We start from the raw sequence: 12993 nt of genomic DNA on the forward strand, positions 1-12993 counted from the left end.
TTATTTATTTGCTACTTTATATTTAATAATTGTATTTCAATATAATTGGAGAAGGCAATGGCAACCCACTCCACTACTCTTGCCTGGAAAATCCCATGGATGGAGGAGCCTGGTGGGCTGCAGTCCATGGGGTAGCTGGGAGTCCTACATGACAAGCAACTTCACTTTCACTTTTCACTTTCATGCACTGGAGAAGGAAATGGCAACCCACTCCAGTGTTCTTGCCTGGAGAATCCCAGGGACGGGGGAGCCTGGTGGGCTGCCATCTCTGGGGTCGCACAGAATTGGACACGATGGAAGCGACTTAGCAGCAGTAGCAGTAGCAGCAATATAATTATTTTTTAACTTTTTAACTAATTTTTATTGGCATATAGTTCCTTTACAATGTGGTATTAATTTTTGCTGTACAACAAAGTGAATCAGTTATATGTATGTGTGTATATATATACATACACTCCTCTTTTTTAGCAAGTAACATTTTCAAAGGTAGTTTATCTCCGTAGTATCAATAAAAGGCTGATTTTAGCATAAAAAGTAACATAATTAATAATAGGGAAAATATATATTTATAACAAACTTGAGACTTTTCTTTCTTACTCTCAAAACTTTCTTGAAGTGAACAGACTACAGCAAAATATTTCACCCAGAGCTAAGGTGGTGTGTTACTCCCCAAGTGGACAGGATCTCAGCTATCCAAAGAAGTTCTCATGTGGCACTGTACTTAACAACTAACACAGTTTCCTGTTAGTTGGTCTTCGATAAGAAAGGTGCTGGATAGAGCTCCCAGAGAGTAAAGAAATTCAGGAACAAGCACTCAGGATCATCAAGCCATCTTTTATATAAGTGTGCAAGGAAAAGTGTTGTTTAGTTGCTAAGTTGAGTCCCACTCGTTGCGACACCATGGGCTGTAGCCCGCCAGTCTTCTCCATCCATGGGCAAGAATACTGGAGTGGGTTGTCATTTCCTTCTCCAGGGGATCTTCCCGACCCAGACATCTGACCTTTGTCTCCAGCTTGGCAAGCGGACTCTTTACCGCTGAGCCACCAGGGAAACCCCGCAAGGAAAAGTAAGCAATGCTTAACCCACATTATCTTTCGGGTTTCTCTGAGTGGTATTTTAAAATGTGTCCACTGCTAGTCTATGCTCATATTTCTAAGACCAGTGGGGAAGGAATGGTATCTAGCACATTTTCTATTTTTTTATTTACCGCATTAAATTAACTTTTATTGGCATATAGTTGCTTTACAATATTGTGTTAGTTTCTGCCCTATAGCAAAGTGAATCAACGATATGTTTACATATATCCCCTCTTTTTTGGATTTCCTTTCCATTTAGGTCACCATAGAGCACTGAGTAGAGTTCCTTGTGCTGTACAGTAGGTTCTCATTAGTTATCTACTTTACAGCTAGTAGTGTATATATATCAATCCCAATCTCCCAATTCATCACCCCCTTTCTCCTTTCCCCTCCAGCATCCAGATGTTCTCTACATCTGTGTCTCTACTTCTGTGTTGCAATAAGATAATCTATACCATTTTTCTAGATTCCACATTATGTGTTAATAATATAACAAATGATATTTGTTTTTCTCTTTCTGACTAATTCAGTCTTATGACAGTCTCTAGGTCTATCCAGGTCTCTGCAAATGGCACCATTTCATTCCTTTTTATAGCATATTTTCTTTTATAATTTTTAGGGCCTATGTGATTTTCTTGATGATTTAATACGAAAGTAGTTGCTAACTTTAACAGAACTTAAGTATCCTCAGATCACAGTTTTAAGTTTTCAATCACTCAAATTTTAGGAGCATCTCATGTTAAGAAGGGCTTCCCCAATGGCTCAGGCAATAAAGAATCTCCTGCAGTGCAGGAGACAGGAAGATCCCCTGGAGAAGGGAATGGCTTCCCACTCTTGTATTCTCGCCTGGAAAATTCCATGGACAGAGGAGCCTGGTAGACTACATACAGTCCATGGGGTTGCAAGAATCAGACATGAATGAGTGACTTTCACACTTCACATGTTAAGAAATGTCATGAGACATCTGTTTTTAAATCTCTGCAATGTTTGTTCCTGATCAACAATAGAAAAGAAGCTAAGTGACCAGGAAAGCACACTCTGAACCTCAGTGGCAGCTTGGAGACTCACCATGGGAGACAAGGGGGTGTCCAGGCTGGTTTCAGTCTTGCTGTCATCAGCATCGCTGTCCTTATCACTGCCGCTATCGTTGACAAAGCAAATCTGCAGGTTCATCCCACTCTGCAGGCTGGGCAGAAGCAAACAGAACACTAATTCCACTCAGCTATTTGTTATCCGGCAGCATCCAAAAACAGTCTGGTTTTGCTAGAGAAAGCAGTTTAATGTGTTCTTCACAGGGAGCAGTGAGTGATCAATATTATGCCCAATTCATAAATGGTAACTTTTACTAGAGGATAAGAAAGATACATTGATAAACAGTAAGGTGATAACTTTTAACTCCTATTGTAGTAGCTTTTTTCCACACAGAAATTCATTGTTGTTTGAAAACTAATTTCAAGCCACATTATAGCACCCGGCACAATACCAAACAAATAGTCGGTACATGATAAAAATGTGTTGAGACACTGAGTTTACATTTTTGTCGATGAAGATGAATGGATCCTCAGCCAAACAGGGCTGCCTGGTGTCATCTAATGTTCTGCCCCATGGGGACAATCCAAAGATGCTCATTAAACCCAGCATCCCAGGGCCAGAGCTCTCAGAAAAAAAGACTTTTTTTTTTTGCCTCAAATAGAAAAAGATCAGCTATCAGACAAGTTGATCTTTGCATCTCTCACTGTGACAATAATGCCAGAGCTGATTAGGCGTTAGGAAAATTTTATTTGAGGCAGTTGCCAAAAGTCAACTGAGGGAGCTCATTTATGTCATTAAGGAAAAAAAAAAACACACCAGAGGTTCACCCTAGAGAAACTTTAGGAAACTTCCAACCTAGTTATAAAGGCACAACGTTGGAACACAGCAAGGCTCTGTAGACCACCTGGCGCCCTGAGCCTCAGAGGCAGAGATGTCTTGGGAGTTCATTATGTTTGTGGCGAATCCGGGAAGCTCCAGGAGGGATGTTTCTGGAAATGTGGTCACAAAGGGCCGCCAGGCTGTGTATCTGCCACACACACAGCCAGGCTGAGGATCCAACTCTGTGTCCTAATGCTCATTTGAAGGCCAACACATTTCATGACTTTAACAACAAAGAGTTTTTCAAGAAGCACTTTTTATTTTCTATTTGAGGCAAAAAGAAGCATCCGTAGTGTCTCCAGCCTGTGTGTAAGCTTTGAGAAAGAAAAAGCAGAAAGAAACTCCTTAAGCAGCAGGGGTCCTAAGGAGGGTAGTGTAAGCCAGGTTTAGAACAGTGGACGCTGAATCTGCTCTGGCATTACTGTCACAGTGAGAGACGCAAAGATCAACTCGTCTGATAGCTGAAATTTGCATTTTTAAAAAATTCCAGTGGGTAGGGATGCTCTGTACAAAATGCTCAGATGACTCACTGAAAGCACTGGTTTGATTGAAAACAATGCAGAAGTCAGAAAAAGTACTGATTTAACACAGGCACCACTGTTACGTGTATGTACTGCCCCCTGTTGTTAACTTCTGTGATTACTGAGAGTCCCAATTTATTTCCCCAGGAAGGAAATGCAGCCTTTCTCTCAGTAGGTCCAATTCTGTTGCTCCCCACCCTCCTGTGCAGGCCAGCAGAGTCAGGCCCAGGGCTGGCTGCAGAAGGTGACAGGTTCTTCTGTGATCAGCTGAGGGTGCTTGGAATCAGCAGGACTTAGGTTCGAATTCTCACTTCATTCCCTAAGCACAATACTCAATCTGTATCCTCATCTGTAAAACAGGGTGTCTAATTTAGTACTTTGTAAGAAGGAAGCTCCAATACTTTGGCCACCTGATGCAAAGGGCTGACTCATTGGAAAAGACTGTGATGCTGGGAAAGACTGAAGGCAAGAGGAGAAGGGGATGACAGAGGACGAGATGGTTGGATGGCATCACCGACTCAAATGGACATGCGTTGGTGGACTCAATGGATTAAATGGACACAATGAACAAACTCCAAGAGATAGTGAAGCACAGGGAATCCTGGTGTGCTGCAGTCCATGGGGTCGCAGAGGGTTGGACGTAACCAAGCGACAAAAAGACTGAAGGTGGGAGAAGGGGACCACAGAGGATGAGATGGTTGGATGGCACCACCGACTCAATCCACACGAGTGAGTAAACTCCAGGAGTTGGTGATGGACAGGGAGGCCTGGCGTGCTGCAGTCCACGGGGTCACAAAGAGTTGGACACGACTGAGTGACTGAACTGAACTGAGTGACAGAACAACAAAGAAAGATGAGAGGATTTAGCTCAGAGCTGGCATAGGACAGGTGGTTTTTACGCGTTCATCATCCTCCTCTCTACTTTCTGAAAGCCTACACAAAGGAACACAGGATTTTTTTTTTTTATACATACACAGATGCTTTACTAGTATATTATGCATATTATAAATAGGTTACTATATACATTTTTGAATGATAAAATTATTTCAAATGAATGGAACAGGATTTTAAAGGTGATGTGACTTTGTAAAGAGACCCTTGAAGTCAGGTACTTGAACACCTGGCCTGTCACAGCAATTCCTGATGCACAACTGACTCTCTGAGAGCGTCCTGAGCTGACTTGAACTGTTAGGCAGCTTGAACATTTATTGAGATGGAACTTGTCTCCTTTCAATTTTCTTCCATTAGAATATTTTTTTCTGGAGTAATCTAATATGTTCAGGTTACCCTTTGATCCCATATAAATGAAGCTTTAAAATTCATTGTTTGTAGTTGGTAAAAAATTTTTTTAAAAGTCAACCATTTTTAACAATAAAACTCAAGATCCATGAATTGGACAATAGTGGGAAATAAAAGTGCAAATTAAAAACAGACATATTTTAAAATAAAGACATTTCAAATTAAACCTAATTTGAATCTAGAATTATATCAGTTCAGTTCAGTCACTCAGTCGTGTCCGACTCTCTGTGACCCCATGAATCCAGCACGCCAGGCCTCCCTGTCCATCACCAACTCCCAGAGTTTACTCAAACTCATGTGCATCGAGTCGGTGATGCCATCCAGCCATCTCATCCTCTGTCATCCCCTTCTCCTCCTGCCCCTAATCCCTCCCAGCATCAGAGTCTTTTCCAGTGAGTCAACTCTTTGCATGAGGTGGCCAAAGTACTGGAGTTTCAGCTTTAGCATCATTCCTTCCAAAGAATACCTAGGACCGATCTCCTTTAGAATTATATAGTATTTCCTATTTCTAGAATAAAGTCTTGAAGAGTAGATGATACTACATAAACAGATTATAAACACACAAAATTACCTATAATACCATTGCAAAATAAAGTTTAAAACATCCAAAGAAATATATTTCATTCTGAAGAAAGCTTGATCATAAATTCTGATGTTTTGCCCCCAAACTGACCTTTGTGCTAAGGACCTTAGACCTAAATCAACCATCCCACACAGGGTTTCTAACTCAGGAAAGGCAAAGAAAAAAAAAAAAGGGAAGGATTTAGTAGTTGGAGCAAAATGAAAAAAAAACACCTCAGGTAGAAATTCAGAAAATCGCCTTAGTAACACATTATCACCGTGGGAAGCCGTGCAGACCTTCTTACAGGGCGAGCCTTATAATTCCTTGTAGCGGTAATCATCAAGAATGTTACTCTCAGGAAAAGGAAATTATATGACACAGCAGCTAATAGTTCAGCAGGGATTTTAGTAAAGACATCTTAAAACAGACTCGGGTTTCAAGGAGGATTTGTTTGCCTTTAGCCTTTAAGCGTGTTTAAGATGAAGGCGGCTTTTAGGAAGACTCGACCACAGCTCCAAGCAGCGGCCGGGCTGTAGGGTGAGTGGGCTCCCCTGGTGCTGCTCAGGTTCTCTGTGCTGCAGGGTCGGGGACCATGACCCCTGTTCGGGGCCCCTTCCCACCCTGGGGAGGCATGGCCGCCCTGAGGCTCTTCCTCTGGCCGCCTGGAGCCCAGGCCTCTGTCCTTCCCACTACTGTGGGGCCTCACTCACAACAAGGCTACACAGTCTTGGGAAATTCCAGCAGTTGGGGGGCTAATTTGCCTGGATCTCTCCAGCACAGTCTGAGGTGAAAACAAAACACCGTCCTCTTCTTGTTAATTAGTGTATAATTGAAAGCATCCAATTCGAGGTTACTTGATGTTTGGAGTGGCGCTTGGCAGACTGCTACGTGCAAAAGGCTGCTTGACATGTGTCTTGCCTTGGATTTGATTTCTGGAAGGTCTGTGTCCTGGTCACCCCAGGAACTGCTCCTCCTTATGCCACGAACAACCATACTGTTGGTCCAGGGTTACTGACAGGGAGCCAAGCGCCTGAGAAGGGGCTGTCCTAGATGAAGAAGGCCCAGAAATGCAAAGAGATAAAAAGACCAAGTGTGTCTTCTGGACGTCCCTGTGAGTTCATGTGGCTTTTTGAGTTCCTATCACCCAGAATTAGGAAGGCATTTAGTTGAGAGGCTGTTCAGCCTCAGTGTCCTCTTGGCATTCATAGTGAGGGAAGCTGTTACTTGGGGCTTCCTGGGTGGCTCAATCGTAAAGAATCTGCAATTCAGGAGACTCAGGTTCGATTCCTGGGTTGGGAAGATCCTCTGGAGGAGGGCATGGCAACCCACTCCAGTATTCTGCCCTGGAGAATCCCTATGGTCAGAGGAGCCTAGCGGGCTATAGTCCATGGGGCTGCAAAGAGTTGAACATGACTGAGTGACTAAGCACAGCATAGCATTTACATATATAGGGTTTCCCAGGTGGCTAAGTGGAAAGAATTCCCCTGTAGTGCATGAGACCTGGGTTCAATCCCTGGGTCAGGAAGATCCCCTGGAGGAGGGCATGGCAACCCACTCCAGTATTCTTGCCTGGAGAATCCCATGGACGGAGGAGCCTGGCGGGCTACAGTCCATAGGGTCGAAAAGACTTGGACATGACTGAAGTGACTAAGCAGCAGCAAACTGTTACTTAGAAAATGTTTGCACTGATTTCTCATTACCATCACCAGACATATTATGAAAAAACACACAGAATTGAGAGAATGATGGAGTAGCAAAGATCTTACCTCCTAAGAAACCTAGCTACCTGGTGATAACATTTGGTAGAAAGATAATACTTTTTTTCCCTTCACAACACAAGGAAAAGACCAGTTTACTCCCTGGAAGAAGTGATGGCTGGTCCTAAAGTTTGCTGTGACTTCTACTGGGGGCAGCAGCATTGGAAACCCAGCCTTTGTCCTGGCCTTGGGTTTCGATGACCGAGAGTGGCCTGATGTGATGGCCAGCTCCAAAACCCAGAATTAATTTGGTGTGTCTCAATTTTAGAAACAGGAATCTTCAGCACCAGCTGAAACTTCCCGCATTCACACAGAAATGTTTAAGATTCTTTTGTTCTATACCCTACACCACACGTTGGTTAACTTCACCTGGACAGTTGCATTAAATGTGAGTTTAAAAGTATGTTCACTACTTTCTTGCCCTGGGTTGAACAACCATCTGTGGACTACGGGCAAGGCGTGCTCAGTCGCTCAGTCATGTCCGACTCTTTGCGACCCTATGGACTGCAGCCCGCCAGGCTCCTCTGTCCATGAGATCTTCCAGGCAAGAATACTGCAGTGGGTTGCCATTTCCCTCTCCAGGAATGGGCAAGACAGGGGTTACTTAAAGAACTCAGATATCTTGCCCCTGATCTGTAACAGCCTGATTGTTAAAATGTCACAATTCTTCTCTTCCCTCTGTCTGCTCCCTCTGTAATAAGATTGTGGCTTCTCCACCCAGAGGTAGAGTCTATCTCCTGATCCCTGGGATGCCCTCCTGATCTGCCATGGCCAAAAGAGTGCAGAGGAAGTGATGGCGTTAGAGTTCTGAGTCTCCCCCTGCAGGGAAGCTGCCAATGCCCAGGTCCGGCTCGGCCTGCTGGCAGAAGACAGGCTTTGTAGCACAGAGCTCAAGTGGCAATTGTCCCAGCTGAGGCCCCAGGCACCTGAGAGAGCTGTGAAGAGCAGTAGAGCACCTTGCCAACCCATAGCTGACCAAAGACCAGGAGGAAGCCCCATGTGAACCCAGGTCTGACCAGCAGTAGAAATCAATGCTTATCATCTGATGCCACTGATGTGGGTGGGTTTTTTATTATATATCATCACTGTGGCAGCAGATAACTGGTGAAAGGTTACAAAGCAAGACTACAGGCTGTACCTCCAGTGGCCTTTCCCCCATACTGCACTTAATCTCAGGTGTGGATTTATCAAGTCTTGCCTGTGATGGCAATGTAACTTTAAGCGCATATACCTCCTGTTGTTGTTTTTTGTTTAGTTACTAAATCGTGTCCGACTCTTTTGTGACCCCATTGTCTGCAGCCCACCATGCTCCTCTGTCCATGAGATTTCCCAAGCACGAATACTGGAGCAGGTTGTCATTCCCTTCTCCAGGGAGCTTCCTGACCCAGGGAGCAAACCCGAGTCTCCTGCATTGGCATGCAGATTCTTTATGGCTGAGCCACCAGGGAAGCCCATGTATTAATCCTGTAGTTGCCTATAATTTCAAGGCAACTGTATGGTTTCCTTAAGAAACAGAGTAAAAGGGAACTTGAAAACGCCTAGGCATTTCAAACATGCATTGCTATCTTCTGTCCAAAATCACTGTGGTTGTGAGAGCCTCTGGCTCTGCTGTTACTCATTACTCAGTATTCCCAACTAGTCTGTGGCTGGGCTGTTAAAATATACCTTTATTTATTTTAATGGATCTTTGATGCATTATTCAAAGGCTTTCTACATAAAGTTTTTCTACATTTGCTGTTTTATGAGAATTTCAAAGGAGATGGAATATAAAATGTATGCTGTAATTAACCAAGGGTAGCTGTAAACACATTTCATTTTTCTAAGAATTTGTCATGAAGAAGGAATGTGGGAACACCTGAGGTCTGGGTAAGTTCTAGATACATGGGGTGTATGATGGTGTCTATATAGGATGCACTGAGGTGGGTTCAAATGAAGCGCTGCTGGGGACTTCCCTGGAGGTCCAGTGGTTAAGACTCAGAACTTCCACTGCAGATGGCATGGGTTTGATCTCTGGTCTGGGAACTTGATGCTTTTGAACTGTGGTGTTGGAGAAGACTCTTGAGAGTCCCTTAGACAGCAAGGAGATCCAACCAGTCCGTCCTAAAGGAAATCAGTCCTGAATATTCATTGGAAGGACAGATGCTGAAACTCCAATACTTTGGCCACCTGATTCGAAGAACTGATTCATTTGAAAAGACCCTAATGCTGGGAAAGATTGAGGGCAGGAGGAGAAGGGGGATGACAGAGGATGAGATGGTTGGATGGCATCACTGACTCGATGGACATGAGTTTGAGCAAGTTCCAGGAGTTGGTGATGGACAGGGAAGCCTGGTGTGCTGCAGTCCATGGTTTTGCAAAGAGTCGGACAGGACTGAGCGACTGAACTGGGAACTAGCATTCTGCATGCCATGCAGCATGACCAAAAAAACAGAAGAAAATTGTGAAACACCTTTCCCATTTCCCAAACCTTGCTCTTCACTCTTCTTTTCCCTACTGACTGTTTCATATTGACATTTACCATGAGATTTACAGAATTACTATTCAGAAAAGGAAAGGCAAAGTTTCTGTTTCCCAATGTTTGTTATTGTGAAAATATACTATTTCTTATTTTACTTTAGTGGGACTGTGTTAACTTCCTTTTGCTAAAGACTGTGTAATGCATGGGGTGATCATTTGACTTTTAAGAAATTTAAAAATTTAAAATTGAAGTATAGTTGCTGTACAATATTATATGATACAGGTGTACAATATAGTGATTGACAATTTTTAAAGGTTATACTCCTCTTACAGTTACTATAAAAATATTGGCTCTATTTCCCGTCGTGTACTACATCCTTGTAGCTTATTTTACACCTAATAGTTTGTATTTCTTACTCCCCTCCCCCTCGATGCTTCTCCCTCTTCCCCCTCCCCACAGCCATCTCTCCGAGGTGCCCAATGTGGTAACCACTAGTTTGTTCTCTATAACTGTGAGTCTGTTTCGTTTTTGTCATATTCACTAGTTTGCTGTATTTGGTAAGATTCCACATGTAAGTGATATCACACAGTATTCATCTTCCTCTGTCTGACAATTTCACTGAATCTAATGCGCTCCAAGTCCATCCATGTTGCAGCAAGTGATAACATTTCATTCCTCCTTAATGGCTGAGTTAAGCTGACTTTTTAAAAAGAGTGATATTCCTACAACAGGTTCAAATACTGCTGGTCTAACATATAACATCACACACACAGTGATGCTTACAAGTATATTAGGAAAAAAGGGGATGTTTAACTATTCATTCATTCATTCGGTGATCAGGCAAGAACATCTCTGAAAACCCCACAGCACTGGTCAGCCAGTGCTGAGCCTAAGATCCCCCCCATTCCTCCCTTCCCCACACCTCCTCAGGCCAGGACACAGGCCTTCTAGTTCCCTACAGTCCCACCTATTGCCTTTTATCTGGGCAACCTCATTCCTTCAAGCTTCTTCCTGGCCCATGCAGGCATTTTATAGTTCACAACCCCTGAATTAAGTGGATCATGGAGGTAGTTGATCTAGGAAGAGAAACCAGGTCTTTGAACAGGTACCAAATGCTTGGATCATTAAATCACAATATACAAACAGAAATGTGGAATATATAAAGCACTGGGACAAAACTGAAAAACAAACACTTACTAGACACTCCTTATCCTACATATGAGAAAAGAAACACTTTCACTTAACCTGAACGTTAATTAGCAAGTAAGGTGTTAACCAAGAAGAGCAAATGAGCAGGGAGCCAACTGCAGAAGAAAGGCCGTCTGGCCACTGGAGGTGGGGTGAGAAAATGCAGAGAGGGATGGAAAGCCAACCCTCCAGCAGTTATGTGTCAGGGAAGTTAAGGGTTGTTTCAAACTGTGTGCTAGAGACGGGACTGGGGTCAGGGGCCATCATGTCTCTTCATGTCCTGTCCTGACCCCACATCTTACAGGACTTAGGCTTCCGGCTTCTCCAGCAAAAGCAGAGGAAAGCAGCTCCGAGGGTGGGAGAGTGTGGACGGCCCTCTCTGGGTTTTCTTCTCCCAGTTTCGGGCAGACCTTTTGTCTGCTCTCTTTTCTAAGGCTCGTTAGTTCTGGACCCTCCATCTGTATGTGTTCACATGAGAGCTGGTGGGCATCCAACTCCACAGAGTCTTCTCACTACTTAAGAGGCTGGGGTAGACTAGCACTCACCAGCTTTTCTCTGGTGAAGTGCCAGCCTCTGGAGCCTAGCCTGATTCTTCAGGGAGCCATAAATACCTGCATTCCTCAGACAGCTGCTGGTTCTAATTCCACATCAGTATCTAGTCCCTTCACTAATGACCACTTACATGTAATTACATTTGGAATTATAGGGTCTTAATGTTAAAAAATGCATTTTCACCAGAAATATTTTCTGCATGAATTGAAGACCAGAATGAGACCTCTTCTGATACTGCAATAATGATGGAATAAGACAGTCATCTCTCCTAAGTGCCAAATGTGGTACACTTTCATCTTAATTAAAGCCAAATGATTTCTAAGTCATCTACATCCTCAAATACAAAGTTACCACTTTTGAGCATCTACTATGTTGTAGGCACTTAATAAATATTATCTCTAATTCTCAGATACACATAAAACAAGTATGATGAACTCCACTTTACATATAAGAAAATCAAGGCTCACAGATTAAATTATACAAGGTCACAAAGCTGGCATTTTATTATAAGAGAGTGTGGTGCCAGGCACTTTAACAAGGCTAGAATAAATTCACGAATGGAAGAATAAAAGAGAAGATGAAAAAATAAAAGCAAAACAAAAAACAAAAAACCGGAAACAACTTCAATGTCTAACGATAAGAGATATAAGTATATTATGGTGAAATACATGATTGGCCATTCTATGGCTGGTAAAAACAGTTATGAAATGGGCAAATGATCTTGATGTATTGTTAAGTCAAAAAGAAAAACCAAACTCTAAAACAATAGGTATAGTATGATTCCAACTCTGTAAACAAAAATGTGGAGATACATGAACAGAAAAAGTGGCAGGAAATACACCTAGATATTTTTTGACGGAAGAAATTCAGCTGACTTTTAACTTCTCTCTTTTGAGTGCCTCTAAATTGCCAACATCCGCTGTATCATCGAAAAAGTAAGAGAGTTCCAGAAAAATATCTATTTCTGCTTTATTGACTATGCCAAAGCCTTTGACTGTGTGGATGACAATAAACTGTGGAAAATTCTGAAAGAGATGGGAATACCAGACCACCTGACCTGCCTCTTGAGAAACTTGTATGCAGGTTAGGAAGCAACAGTTAGAACCGGACCTGGAACAACAGACTGGTTCCAAATAGGAAAAGGTGTACGTCAAGCCTGTATATTGTCACCCTGCTTATTTACATCATGCAGAGTACATCATGAAAAATGCTGGGCTGGAGGAAGCACAAGCTGGAATCAAGATTTCCAGGAGAAATATCAATAATCTCAGATATGCAGATGATACCACCTTTATGGCAGAAAGCGAAGAAGAACTAAAGAGCCTCTTGATAGAGTGGAAAAGTTGACTTAAAGCTCAACATTCAGAAAACTAAGATCATGGCATCCGGTCCCATAACTTCTTGGCAAACAGATGGGGAAACAGTGGAAACAGTGGCTGACTTTATTTTTTGGGGGCTTCAACATCACTGCAGATGGTGATTGCAGCCATGAAATTAAAAGACGCTTACTCCTTGGAAGGAAAGTTATGACCAACCTAGACAGCATATCAAAAAGCAGAGACATTACTTTGTCAACAAAGGTCCATCTAGTCAAGGCTATGGTTTTTGCAGTAGTCATGTATGGATGTGAAAGTTGGACTATAAAGAAAGCTGAGTGCAGAAGAATTGA

General features: G+C 42.8%; 1 protein-coding gene across 2 annotated transcripts in view; it reads right to left on the reverse strand.

The window, feature by feature from the left end:
- The window catches only part of SCHIP1 (schwannomin interacting protein 1), a 62962-nt gene that overhangs the window by 9669 nt on the left and 40300 nt on the right, over window positions 1-12993 (reverse strand). For both annotated transcript variants that reach the window (XM_010839850.1, XM_010839849.1), the window contains exon 3: window positions 2145-2262. In XM_010839850.1, coding sequence (XP_010838152.1) covers window positions 2145-2262 — 118 coding nt within the window. The remainder of the gene's footprint in view (window positions 1-2144; window positions 2263-12993) is intronic.

The sequence above is a fragment of the Bison bison genome, unplaced genomic scaffold (assembly GCF_000754665.1).
Source record: "Bison bison bison isolate TAMUID 2011002044 unplaced genomic scaffold, Bison_UMD1.0 scf7180017864135, whole genome shotgun sequence".
Taxonomy (NCBI): domain Eukaryota; kingdom Metazoa; phylum Chordata; class Mammalia; order Artiodactyla; family Bovidae; genus Bison; species Bison bison.